The 13096-nt window shown below is 47.0% G+C and overlaps 1 gene segment (V, D, J or C); it reads right to left on the bottom strand.

Annotated features, from left to right (window-relative positions):
- Window positions 1–4329: 4329 nt before the first annotated feature.
- Window positions 4330–7063, bottom strand: LOC133444910 (immunoglobulin heavy variable 3-21-like). The segment is given in 2 exon segments: window positions 4330–4637; window positions 7021–7063. Coding segments are annotated over 2 exon segments (351 nt in total).
- Between the last annotated feature and the right edge of the window lie 6033 nt (window positions 7064–13096).

Raw genomic sequence — 13096 nt, forward strand, 5'->3', positions numbered from 1 at the left:
TGACCATAATTTTTATTTGTAAGCTCACGGCGAAACCGTAAAAGCTGGACGAATAATTTTTGGTCAAAATGTAGACATAGGTGTTGGGATTCATATAATGTGACTTTGACAGGCGGGGTATGCACAAAATTTAAACGGCGATGGCTAAAGCGGCGACAATTCCTGCCTCGGTCTCCATTGACTGCAATGTAAAAAAAAATGTCTTCAAAAAAATCTCACTTTGTTTTCGAACTGCCGTTACTAACACATTTTAAGGAATATCTGAATAAAATTAAGATTTTCAGAATCTGCCGGGTTCTGTCTCTCTCACGATGTCTTTGTTTTTCTTCTAGGAGCTATGGTTTTCTCATAAATCAGAGTTATTTGAGGAAAGCTGGGGTTTTCTCACAGCCAGTCCGGAACCTTCCTCATTTCGAGGTTCTTGTTGCCCCTAGCAACCAGAGTTCAGCTGTTGACTGATTAGACTGACCCAGAACTGGTCACATGACCCAGTCAGTACATACTTCATATACTATAACCTGGAAAATGGAGAAATCTGAACCCTGACCTTTTGACCTTAGATGATCCCCAGTCCTGCTGGGAACAGGTTCATGCATGGATCTATTATAAAACTGGATGGGAAATTAAAAATGGCCGCCCATTCATTTCAATGCATTTTGCTCACTCAGCGCATACGCTGAAAAAGTTCCTGACTTCCGGGTTTACTTCCGCGTTATGCGGCCCATAGAGCATGCGCAGTTGAGTCACCGTAGGCTCTGCGTTGGTGTAACGTGGAACCATAAATCAGCCTTAACTGGAAGTTACACGTGTCATTTGTTGATGTTTTTCCAGGATTCTGATTGGCTGGCATGATCCGGGTCCCTACCTACTAACAACCAGCCCCGTGATTGGCTGAGACTTACCAAGCGTACAAATCATTACTGGGCTACTCAAACAATTTGTTTCAGTTATCCATAACTGAAACAAATGGCCGGTAACTACTAGCAGGTTAATAGCCCCCCACTAGCCTACTTATGGGACTAAATAATGCCTCCTTCCATGGGCTGATACCAGTCAACGGCACACGATCTGTCACGTGTCCAGGATCCCCCTCGTCACTATGACGTAGAGGGAATTCCCAGAGGGGGTTCCAGAATCTTGAAAGTCCGTGACTTGGTCGCAAAAGGAATAGTCAGAAAAATGTATTTATACAATTCAAGGGCTATTATTGTAATCCCTCTACGTTTTTGTACTTTGGAACAAGTAGGCAGGGTACGTTTTTATGTGAGAGGAGTCGGGAGTGTAGTGTTTGGTTGTCATGGTGATTTGGTGATTACTTGCCCTGGGCGTCAAGTAGCGCTGCAGCGTAAGCGTCCTTGTGGGACGCATCGGGGGTAGCGGAAAGGTGGGGGGAGGATATAAAGCGAGACGACGGCTACTAGTCCCCTATTTAAGTTTTTAAAATATATATACATCTCCCAAAAATGTCAGACAACTAGTAGGCTACAGCCACAGAATATATGGGAATTATAAACGCATGCATGCAATGCATTAAACTAAAAATATATTTTTCAAAAAGTGTCGTTTGCTGGTGCTCAATTCCATCCGCATTTTACTCTGGTCAAAGTGGAAAAATGCTTCTTAATAACTGATAAACCATGCATGATACTCACTGAACAGAGATTGTGGGATAAACATTTTTAAATTGAAGTATTTGCATTTTAAAAGAGGAATGAGGACGCGGTGATCAGCTGCTCTGAGCGTCAGATATAGCCGCAGACGGGATTACATTGGAGTCAATTGGAGCCTACTTGCGTCTGAAAGAGACGCATGTGGGTACCTTTTGCGTCAGTAGATGTCGCCAATGGTTCGTGACCGTTCGTCGAAAAGCAACGCCTGCGGAGTGAGACTGTGTTGAATAGACACAGAGTAATTCCATAAATGCATACAAAAAAAATTAAAAAAAACATTTTCCCCTGAAGCCGAGGTGTGCGGCTGCCCCTGATCTAAATGACAATAAAATTTCATTCAATACCATTCCACCACTGTTTTCATCTGTAATACTATAAGACAGTGTGCTTTCTCAATCCTTTTCCTCATGGGCCCCTGTCCTGCATGACTTAGATGTTTCCCTGCTTCAGCGCACCGAGATACAAGTACCTGTGTCATCAACAGAGTTGGGCAGACCTTGGTGACAAGCTAATGAGGACCTTTAATTAGAATCAGGTGTGTTTGTGCAGGGAAACATCTAAAACATGCAGGACAGGGGCCCACGAGGACCAGGATTGAGAAACACTTAAATGTTAAATGAATAATGCATTCAAACTTACACATTGACTGCAGCAACTTTCCCCCACGCCATTTCTCTCCTCGTGTTTCGTTTTTTTTTCTGAAATATGCTCTCATACTCGCCATACGCACGTATTGACACTTCTAACTCCAGTGGCGTGAAGTATGTGGATCTTCAGATGCAAACTAATGTTTCCTCAAAGGGATTTTGTAAATTGAAATGTTAAATAAAGTTTAAAAAGAAAAAAGAAAAAGTATGTGGATCTTTTGTTGTCGCCGGTTGCCATGGTGAATTCTTGTTTCAGGGCTCTACTGATGATGGGTTTTTAACTCGAGCTTAACAAACTCAGAGTTGATTGAACTAACTCAAATCCGCTGTTCTGGAACCGAAAACTCCGACTTTCCTATCTCAGGTTAAGTCAACTCGGAGTTCAGGTTTAAACTCGGAATTTGTTGAACCTGCTTCCTGGAATACCCCTCTGAAATGGTTGCTGTTTGTGTATCTGCCTGTTCCCGTTTCTGTTTTGTTTGTTTGTTTTCTCTCTTGCAGATTCAAAAAGCCGAGGGGTATTCCAGGAAGCAGGTTCAACAAAGTCCGAGTTTAAACCTGAACTCCGAGTTGACTTATCCTGAGAAAGGAAACTCAGAGTTTTCGGTTCCAGAACAGCGGATATGAGTTAGTTCAATCAACTCTGAGTTTGTTAAGCTCGAGTTAAAAAGCCATCATCAGTAGAGCCCTGAAACAAGGATTCACCATGGCAACCGGCGACAACAAAAGATCCACATACTTTTTCTTTTTTTTTTTTAAACTTTATTTAACATTTCAATTTACAAAATCCCTTTGAGGAAACATTAGTTTGCATCTGAAGATCCACAGACTTCACGCCATTGGAGTTAGAAGTGTTAATACGTGCGTATGGCAGTGGTCGCTATCAATCTGGTTTTTAGCGCTCTGCAGTGTTACTAACTTACAAAAATGAAAAGGAAGCAGACAACCACGCAATTAAAAAAAAAGAAAGAAGGCAAGTGATGGGTCCAATGTTGCCCCAGCAGCAGAAGATATTAACGAGTTCATTTTAAGGTAAGATATCAAATCACCCTACCCTCTTATAAATCTGTTTAAGGGAAATATTTGACTTTTTTTTTTTTACTCTCTCCCTCTCTTTCTCTCTTCTGCTCCCTCCCTCTCCTTTTGCATTTGGACTTTAAAGGAGCTTGAGGCAGGATTGAGGCAGAATTTATGAAAAAAATTCGTATACGTTTTAAGTTTTCTAGTAATAATGTCAGATGAAGCGTTCCAAACCCAAAAGAATAAGCCCTCTAGTGTATCTCTCCGTTGCCTTGAACAGGCTGTGTGCTGCAAAATGTGCTGCAATTCGGGCCCAAATTTCTCGCGCTGTCCTGCGGATGTGACGTCACATGACGCTGCATGCACGTTCTCCCCGTTCTCCCGTGCCGGCTTCACTGTTGGCTGCAGTACCCCCAACGGCCGTCGTGGTGAAGGGTGGCGCTAGAGAGTCTCATTTCTTAAAAGGATCCTCAAGCTCCTTTAACTGTTTGAAGTTAAACTGGGATGTCCCTGTGATATTGTTGCACTGACATAGTGAATAAAATACGTTGCGTTTGTTAGATACGCTTTTTCTGCTCTCTCTGCCACTTGCCCCATTGGCTGAATTGACGCCACTGAGGGAGGAGACAGAGATAAACTCAGGCTTTATTGAAGTAAACCTGCTAGCGAGCAGGTTAGGTTCACAGGCTCAGTTGCCATAGTAACTGACTCAGAGTTTGAGTTAACTCGCTTTCTGGAACTGAAAACTCTGGATTTCCCTCATCTCAGGCTTAACAAACTCAGGATTTTCACTAAACCCGCTTCCTGGAATACCCCTCCGGTGTGAGCGTTGTGTGTTTTCCTGTGTTTCTCTCATTTCAGATTCGCTGCGGTTTTACCAAGTTAAGTTTTACCAAACTTGGTATTAACCATTAACATATGCGCAGACAAGGGAAAAAAAATATAAAAAAGAAATGCTGCAGGTTTTTGTACAGCTGCTCAGTCAGCTTGAGTCACTGTGGGTCACGAGCGCAATAATAAACAGCAGAGTCTTCAGTCTTCAGACTGTTCATCTGCAGAAACACCTGCTGTCTGTTATCGTCTCTGGAGATGGTGAACCGGCCCTGAACTGACTGAGAGTAGTAGATGTTAGTACTGTGCATGCTTGCAATCCACTCCAGTCCTTGTCCAGGAGCCTGTCTGATCCAGGCCATGTAGTAGCTACTGAATGTGAATCCAGAGGCTGTACAGGTCAGTCTGTGTGAGTCTCCAGGTCTTTTAACCACTGATTCAGACTCTGTCAGAGTCTGACTATCAACACCTGAAAAACCAAGAAAGACATACAGTCATAGCATGCATCACATTAGTTGCAAAAATTATGTTTGTAAGATTAAGATCAGTGAAAATCTTCACCTGAGCTGCAGATAGTTAAAAGCAGCAGAACTGATCTATAATCCATCATGTTAACCTGAACGTCCACAGTTCTCTGTCATCATCGCTGCAGTCACATAAATACAGGTGGAAATTTTCACATTTACATTGACTCCTCCTCACAAGAACAACTGAATGTTTAATAACCAAGAATCATTTCATTGTTACATGTTTCAGTTCCGTTTGTGGAGGACAATCACATCACCGATCTAGCTGTTCAGAATGATCAAATATTTTTGATTAATGAAAAAAATCTAAAGTTTCAGATATTTTAATAAAAAGGATGATTATACTAGAAATTAAAGTAAAGCTGTATAATCCATTAGATGCATTCATTCAAAATGTATAGCAGTCAGTTAATTTCTAATGTTAATGTTTAACAGCTAATTACTTGATTCCTGTATAAATTGATTACCATTGAACATTGACATGCTCTTGAACTCATCAGTGGTGTGAGGTCTTCTCCTCTGGCGGGTTCATGTAGCAAATATTCTCTCTGAGGGTTTTTTGTTCAACACAAATTAATAATGTTTGTTTAAATGGTCACATCAGATTTGGTTAAGGGACCACATCTGCTTCTGCACATCTGGCTTGTTTTTTCATTGTTTCTTTTTTGTTGTAAAATTGCTAGTAAGAAGAGGAAGGAGACACCAATTAAGACTGCTGTTCACATGAATTTGTCACAGTAATTCAATAATATTGTGATCTGTGATTATGTCTCCTGCAGTTGCATGTTGTTAAAATGTGTCCGCTGTCCTGAAGTCAAACTCAGAAATATTGAGGGTATGTTTGTTTTATGCTGACTCCTTTTCACAGCACATTTTCAACAAAGACTAAACTAAACAATTTCTTAAACTTTCGAGGTAATATAGAAAAATAATGATACATCAAAGTTAAATTAGTTCAGTTTTCTTAATGTATTTTTAAAGCATTAAAAAATACAAATAATGATTTGTGGTTTTCTTTCCTTTTAAGTGATGTGGTTTTTTTTATTCATTTGATTATTTGATTAAAACCCAGAGTGAACTTATTTAGGTCAGTAAAATTGGAGATTAAACTGGTTGTGGTGATATTTCTGACCTGGATGAAGCAATAATCATGTGTAATAGAGAAATGTCTATTTACCATGTAACTTGTGTAACTTTTCACCCAGTAAACCTTTCCTCCGTGCGACAGCCTACACTGAAACCTGAAAAACAACTCGTCAGTCTCACTCTGCTCACTCTGTTCAACTTTGTGATGCTCAGCTGTACAGTTTATAATAAAGCAACACTTTGGGGCTCTCTGAAAATCGTTCTTGGTAACTCTAAAGAAGTAATTTCCTCAACAATGAAATGATTTAATGACATAAGTTGCATATGGTGTGGAGGTGAATCAGTGATCAATGTGTCTGTGATAGATGTTTCTTGCCTTGTCTTGTCTAATGTCTTCTTCACTCACTCACAGCTCACTTTAGATCACAACTGTTCCACCCAAAAAATAATCATGATGGAAACAAGCAATTATATAGATTCCTTTGTTATTACTTAAAAACCCAAAGTTTATGATTAAACGGAATCTTTACAAAGGGTAAATAAACTCTCTAGACATCAAGTCACAGTCTAAGTGTGGGTAGGTGGTTTAAGCAAAAATATTTTCAGCATGAATGTGTTTACAAGAAGTTTCTGATGGTTAATAATGTAATTTTGTTTCTGCTGTTGCAGCATTTACCCAGTTTCTTTTTTTTCCATTTTATAATTCTAGTTATTCTGATTTTTAAAAAGTTCATTGTCAACCTCCTTTTCATGTTTCCAGTAAAAAACAGTGGTGGTGTGAGAGCTCCTCCTCTGGTGGATTCATGTCACAAGTGTTCAGGCTCTGAGAGGTTTTTGTTCAGGTTTGCTGATGTTTGTGTCACTGTGACTCTCTGGCACAATAATACACAGCAGAGTCTTCAGGCTGCATGTTCTGTCCATTCAGAGTCACTGTTTGACTGGAAGTGTCCAAGTCAATACTGAACTTGGTTTTCAGTGAATCTTTATAGTAAGAAACTCCAGTATATTTCATCCCGATCCATTCCAGTCCTTTCCCTGCTGGTTTTCAGATCCAAGCTGTGTAGTAGCTGCTGAGAGAATAAGAGACCCGGCAGCTGATGGTCAGACGATGACCTGGCTGCACAGTCACAGAGGCCAGCTGAGTCAGCTGTTGACACTTCACACCTGTGGAGGGAAACATGTTGAATATTTAATAAGTAATAACAGGAATAAGTCTGTGTGTTTGTCTCTGAGACTCACAGCATCCAGCAGCCAGCAGCAGCAGCAGAGCTACAGAGAACATGTTGCTGCTGAAGTTGATCTGAGAGGAACTTCTCCTGTTTTACTGCAAATGACAGCATGAGATCGAGTCTTTATATGAGTCTTAGAGGAAGTTCAGTTTGCATATTAAAACCAGTGTATCAATGCATTCATCTGTTTCCCCAAACTTTATAATCATAGAAAAAAAAAATCATCTTTACAGCCGAAGTCAAAAACTTTGGTTCTTTTGATAACCGTTGTTATTTTTTTATTTAATTTTTTATTTTGCTTTAGAAAAATAATAGAACCTTCTAACATATGTACGGATCAAACTAGCTTCCACAACTAAGGTACCTAAGACCTCCCAATTTAGTTCACTATGCAGCCAGGTAATGTCCAGAATAGACAGGACAGCAGGCAGATAAATCACGAAAATAGTTTATTACAAAAATAGCATGTAGAATTAAAAAAGGCTATACTTGGGCTTTCGACTACACAGTAGCTATTATGCAGGTGTAACATACTTTAGTCCAAAGCACACATCATCCAAGTGACGGTAAGGGGATAAATAGAATCAGCTCGCGCATTCAGGACCCATTACACTCAAAAGGGAACGTAAACCAGTAGAGTAACAATGCCACTGCACTCTAAGGAATCACTCGTACGTTCACAATGTTGGGTTTGCACTGCAACCAAAATATAAGCACACAAAAACAAAAGAGGTCACTAAATGTTAGTGCGATAACTTCCCCCAAACCGGTGGCCACTAAGGCGCTGTATGGCGCCTGGTAAATATTGCACTTAGCCCAACTAAAATTAATAACAATGAAATGAAAACTAAGAAAACAAGAAGGCCCAAAATGAAAACTAATTATTAGGAGGGAAAAAAACAGTGACAGTCACTTCACTCGCAGACAGTCCTTCAATTAGCTTTACTAGCACCCCGACCAGCAGTTAATAGGTTGTCGCCCTTTAAAGCAGTTACTTTTTGTCAGAGACAAATAAATCGTCAACCTCACTCAATGTCCACACTCTCCTGCTCAGCATGCAGATGACTGCAGGTTACACAAACGATGGCGATGATTTCCAATGATTTAGAGGCAGTCAAGCTCCCTCTAAATGTACAGACTTTTGGATGTACTGCTTTTGCCAACGTGCATTGATTACAGTTTTGACAGTATTCCATGATATCATTTTGCATAAAGGGCCAAAAACACCTTTGCCTCACGAAACTTGAGGTACGTTCAATGCCCTGATGGCCATGGTCGTCATGGAGGCTTTTAAGGACATCTGCCTGCAAGCACTGGGGCAACAGTAATTGGAGTAGGTCTCGTCCGTCCCCTGGTGTCTGTATTTGACGATACAGTACACCATCCTGTGACCTTATCCTGACCCACTGCTGAACCAGCTTCTTTACTCCTTTGCAAGCATTGACCATGTCTTTGTTTGCTGGAGGTTTCCTTCTTCTCCAGTACTGCAAAAGTATCCATCTCCTCAATGAGGACAGAGCTTTCTGATTGCATTGGGTCAACTACATACAGCTCACCCAGCTGTGTGTTAGGCTGTAGCCGAGCATCTTCAGTGCCCACATTAACAACAGGAATTTCCACCCTGTCCTGATTGACACTAAGAAGGGCCGAGGACACAAGAATGCCTGCTGGGAGATGATTCCCTGTTGCTAGGGGTTGCACGGAAGGGAGAGTAGAGTTGGCAGCAGAGGGGCAAGTAGTGTGAATCCACGTCAAGGAACCAGCAGGAACACGAACAGCTCGACCATTAACTTTTTTTCTTCTTTCTTTCTTTTATTGTTTATTTTGGTCATCCAAAAAACAATGTTGCATCGGTGCAACTGTTATATTGCAAAAGATAACGTGACACGTAACTCAAGTCGGAGTTGACGTGACTCCATTTATTTCAAACCCAAAAACATGAATGAATGAAAAACCCACTGACTGCCGTAAACCGGAACGGGCAGTGTCGTAAAACCGAAACAGTTCTTAAAGTGACAGAACCTGTTTAGTGTGTGTCTGTGAACCACCAGACATAACATTTCCCCCCCCTTCACACAACCTAGGTGTGATACTCAGTCTCAAAGTCCCCCAGGTGTCTAGGCCTGGTGCGAGCCCGAGCTGGGCGCCCCTCGGGTGCAGCAGCAATGTCCGGTGGCCGCTCTTCGACTGCGGCCTGTGCTTGGACAGCTGGGGCGGCTGCCACATCAAGCCGTGTAGCCGGTGGGGCTGTAACGGCCGGTACACCCAGTCCGGACCCAAGTGGGACCTGCACCTTACGCAGGCGGTTAGCATGCCAGCGAGTGCCATCGGCTAACCTGAATGAAGCTGGGCCAAGCCGTTTGGTAACCTGGACGGGGTCTGACCAGAACGACTGGAGCTTGTCGCCACGATGAGGTCGTCGGATCCTGACCCAATCCGAGACAGCGATGGCAGGTGGTCTAACCCGTCGGGTCCTGTCGAAGCGGTCCTTCATCTGGCGTTGACGGGTAGTGACTGCGGCTTGAACCGGGTGAACTGGAACCTCAGCCAGTGTGGGGCGGAGCCTATCCAGTGGCAGCTGGAGCTCCCGTCCCAGCATGAGGGAGGCTGGGGAAACTCCTGTGGTGGCGTGTCGAGTGGCCCGATAGTGTAGCAGCGTCTGTAGGAGACTGGTGGTGAGTGTGCACCCTTGTGCCAAATGAGCCCTGATCCCGTTTTTCAACGTTTGATTAAAACGTTCCACCCCCCCGTTCGCCGCCGGGTTGTAGAACGCCGTGCGGATGTGGCGAATCCCTTTCCCCGCCAGGTATGAGGACAGTTCATGGGAGACCATTTGAGGTCCATTGTCAGTCGTGATCCTCCTGGGCAAACCCCAACGCGCGAACAGAGACTCCAGAATGTCGATGAGCACCTTGGCCGTGACGGAGCCCGCGGGTGCCACCTCCGGCCACTTGGAGTGGAGGTCGTAAACCACGACGAGGAACCTCTGGTGATGTGGCACCCCATGCAGCTCACCACAGATGTCAAGCTGCAGGTGCTCCCAGGGCTTTGATGGCCAGTCCAACGGCTGCATGGGCGGGGGCGGGGCCGGGGCCCTGGTCTTGCCGCTAAGAAGGCAAGCAGTGCAGTCCCTGACCAGGGCCTCTATTTCCCTGTCGATGCCTGGCCACCACACGACATCACGGCACCTCTGTTTGAGCCTAAATATGCCCAGGTGACCCTTGTGCGCCATTGCAAGGACACGCGCCCGGAGGTCACCAGGGACCACAGTGCAGAGCCCACGGGCGACACAGGTGTCGTTCCAGCATGACAACTCCTCCCTGACCCTGTGATAGGGAAGCAGCTCGTCGGGTACCCTCCCAGGCCAGCCTTCCCTGACGTAGGTCGAGAGTGTGGACAGGATGGGGTCGTCCGCGGAGGCGTCCCGAAGCTCCTGCAGCGACACTGTCTCGTGGAGGGGTGAGTGGAGGAGCTGGATGAGGTCCTGTTCGGCCTGGTCCCGTTCGGGGGCCAAAGGTTGGGCTGTGGGCGGGCTAGGGATTGCACGTGACAGCAGGTCAGCCACCACGTTGTCGCGGCCTGGTGTGAACTGCAGGCGAAAGTTGTACTGCTGCAGTCGGTCAGCCCAACGATGGAGGCGGAGCGGTTTGTGGCCAGTGCCTGACGTTGCCAGGAGGGTAGTGAGGGCCTGGTGGTCAGTCCTCAGCGTGAATGTACGCCCGTAAAGATACATATGCCAGCGCTCACAAGCCCAGAGGCACGCTAAGGCCTCCCGCTCCCCCACCGAGTACCTCTGTTCTGTGGGACTGAGAGCCCGCGAGGCGAAGGCAATCGGTCTCTCGACGCCCCCCTGCAGCTGGGACATCACAGCGCCGATGGCGAGGGCGGAGGCGTCGCACGTGACGAAGGTGGGGCTGACCAGGTCGAAGTGGGCCAGGACCGGTGCAGAGGTGAGCTGGGACTTCAGTAGGCGCACGGCGTCGGAACATGCCGGTGTCCAGACCCAGGGCTCGTCCTGCTTCAGCAGTTTACGCAGTGGCGCAGTCGTGGCAGAGTACTGTGGCAGGAAACGGAGGTAATACGCCGTCATGCCCAGGAAAGAGGCTACCTGAGCGGCTGAGGTCGGCTCCGGGACACGGTGGATGGCCTCTGTGTTGCAGTGGAGCGGGTACGTGCCACCCGCTGAGAGGCGGAACCCGACAAAGTCAATGGCTGGGGCGGTGAAGACACACTTCTCGCCATTGAGTGTGAGGTGATGTTTGGCCATTGCACTGAACACCCTGTGCAGGCGCTCATCGTGTTCCTCGACCGTGGCCCCGTGAACCACAATGTCATCCAGGTAGACGGCCACCCCCGGTATACCTGCGAAAACGGAGGCCATAATCTTCTGGAAGCAGCTGGGGGCGGAGCTTAGCCCAAACGCCATGCGTTTGTAGCGGAACACCCCTCTGTGGGTGATGAAAGCGGTGAGGTTGCGGCTCTCAGGGTGTAATGGCACCTGGAGGTAACCCTGGCGGAGGTCCAGTTTAGAAAAAACGATGGACCCGTGGAACTGGGCGGTGAGCTCCTCTGTGGTTGGCAGGGGGTATTTGTCGGGGATGATGGCCTTGTTCACCGCTCGAAGGTCCACGCAGAGTCGCAGCCCCCCAGACTTCTTCCTGGCCACCACCAAGTTGGAGATCCAGGGTGACGCGTTCACCTGCTCGATGATGTCGTCATCCAGCATACCTTGAAGCTGAGCAGAGATGTCATCACGGAGGGCCAGGGGAGAACGACGGAGGGGCTGTATGACAGGCGTCACAGTCGGGTCCAACAGGGGCTGGTGGGCGAAACCCACGAGGCAACCCACCCCGCTGAACAGCGCAGGCCACTGTTGCTGCCAGGGGATGACAACGGCGTTAATCTCCGAGCCGGTGGTGTCCAGCAGGGTGAAACCGAGGCTGGTGAAGAGGTCGAGGCCCAGGAGGTTGGCCCCGTGGCGTGCAACATTAAACCTAAAGACTGGCAGTGTCTTATCCCCGTATTTTACGGGCAGCTGGAGGGAACCCACGATGTCAATTTGGGAGTTGGCGTAACCACGCAGGGTGGTGGTGGCCGGTCCAAGTGGCTCGCAGGGGAAAAACTGTGTGACAGTCGCCAGGTTCAGGAGAGACACTGTGGCCCCTGTGTCCAGGAGGAGGGGCAGAGTGACATCTCCAACCATTAACGAGCACGTTTTGAAAGGTGCTCGTGCTGAGCTCACATTGTGGATGACTGTGGTGTTAGTGGGTGGCTGAGAGGCTCGAGCTGGGGCAGACCTGCAGACTTTGTGGAAGTGGTTTAATTTCCCGCAGTTGGAGCAGGTTTTACCACGGGCAGGGCAGTTCTGGGCTCTTGAGTTGTGTGCAGAAGAGCCACAGTTACCACACTGCTGATGGTACTGATCGCGGGGCCGAGCGGCCAGCAGGATGTTCTCCTCCCCGCTGTCAGTGCTCACATGAAGGAGGGGCGTGTGTGAGGTGAGCGCGCCTGCTGCCTGTGTCTGTGAGGGCGGGGGAGTAGAGAAGCTGGCCGCGCACTCCAGCGCAGATTCAACCTGAACCGCGAGGTTTATTGCTGCTGATAAAGTCAGATCATCATTTTCCAGCAGCAGTCTTTCTCTGATTTTGTTGCAGCTTGTGTGCAAAATCAGTTGGTCTCTGACCATTTCGTCCCGCAGTCTTCCAAACTTGCAGGAATCAGCCAAACCCCGCAGGTCCGCCACGTACTGAGCCACTGTTTCTCCCGGCCTTTGATGTCGCCGCCGGAACAGGACGCGGCGCAGCAGAGCGCTCTGTGGAGCCGCGAAATGTCCCTTCAGTAACTCCACGGCCAGGGAGTATGACGGTGCGTCGCCGAGTGTTCCGAACACCCGCTGTCCCTCAGTTCCCAAACAGTGCAGCAGCAGTGCACGTTTCCTCCCGACGGACACGTCCGTCAAGCCGGCAGCCAGGATGTACGTCTCGAACGCGGAGATCCAGCGGTGCCACGGGACCGGTGGTTCGCCCGGGAGGGCCAGGAACGGAGCGGGTGGTGGTAGGGAACAAGCTTCAGCCATCTCTCGTCGC

The sequence above is a fragment of the Cololabis saira genome, chromosome 5, assembly GCF_033807715.1.
Source record: "Cololabis saira isolate AMF1-May2022 chromosome 5, fColSai1.1, whole genome shotgun sequence".
Taxonomy (NCBI): domain Eukaryota; kingdom Metazoa; phylum Chordata; class Actinopteri; order Beloniformes; family Belonidae; genus Cololabis; species Cololabis saira.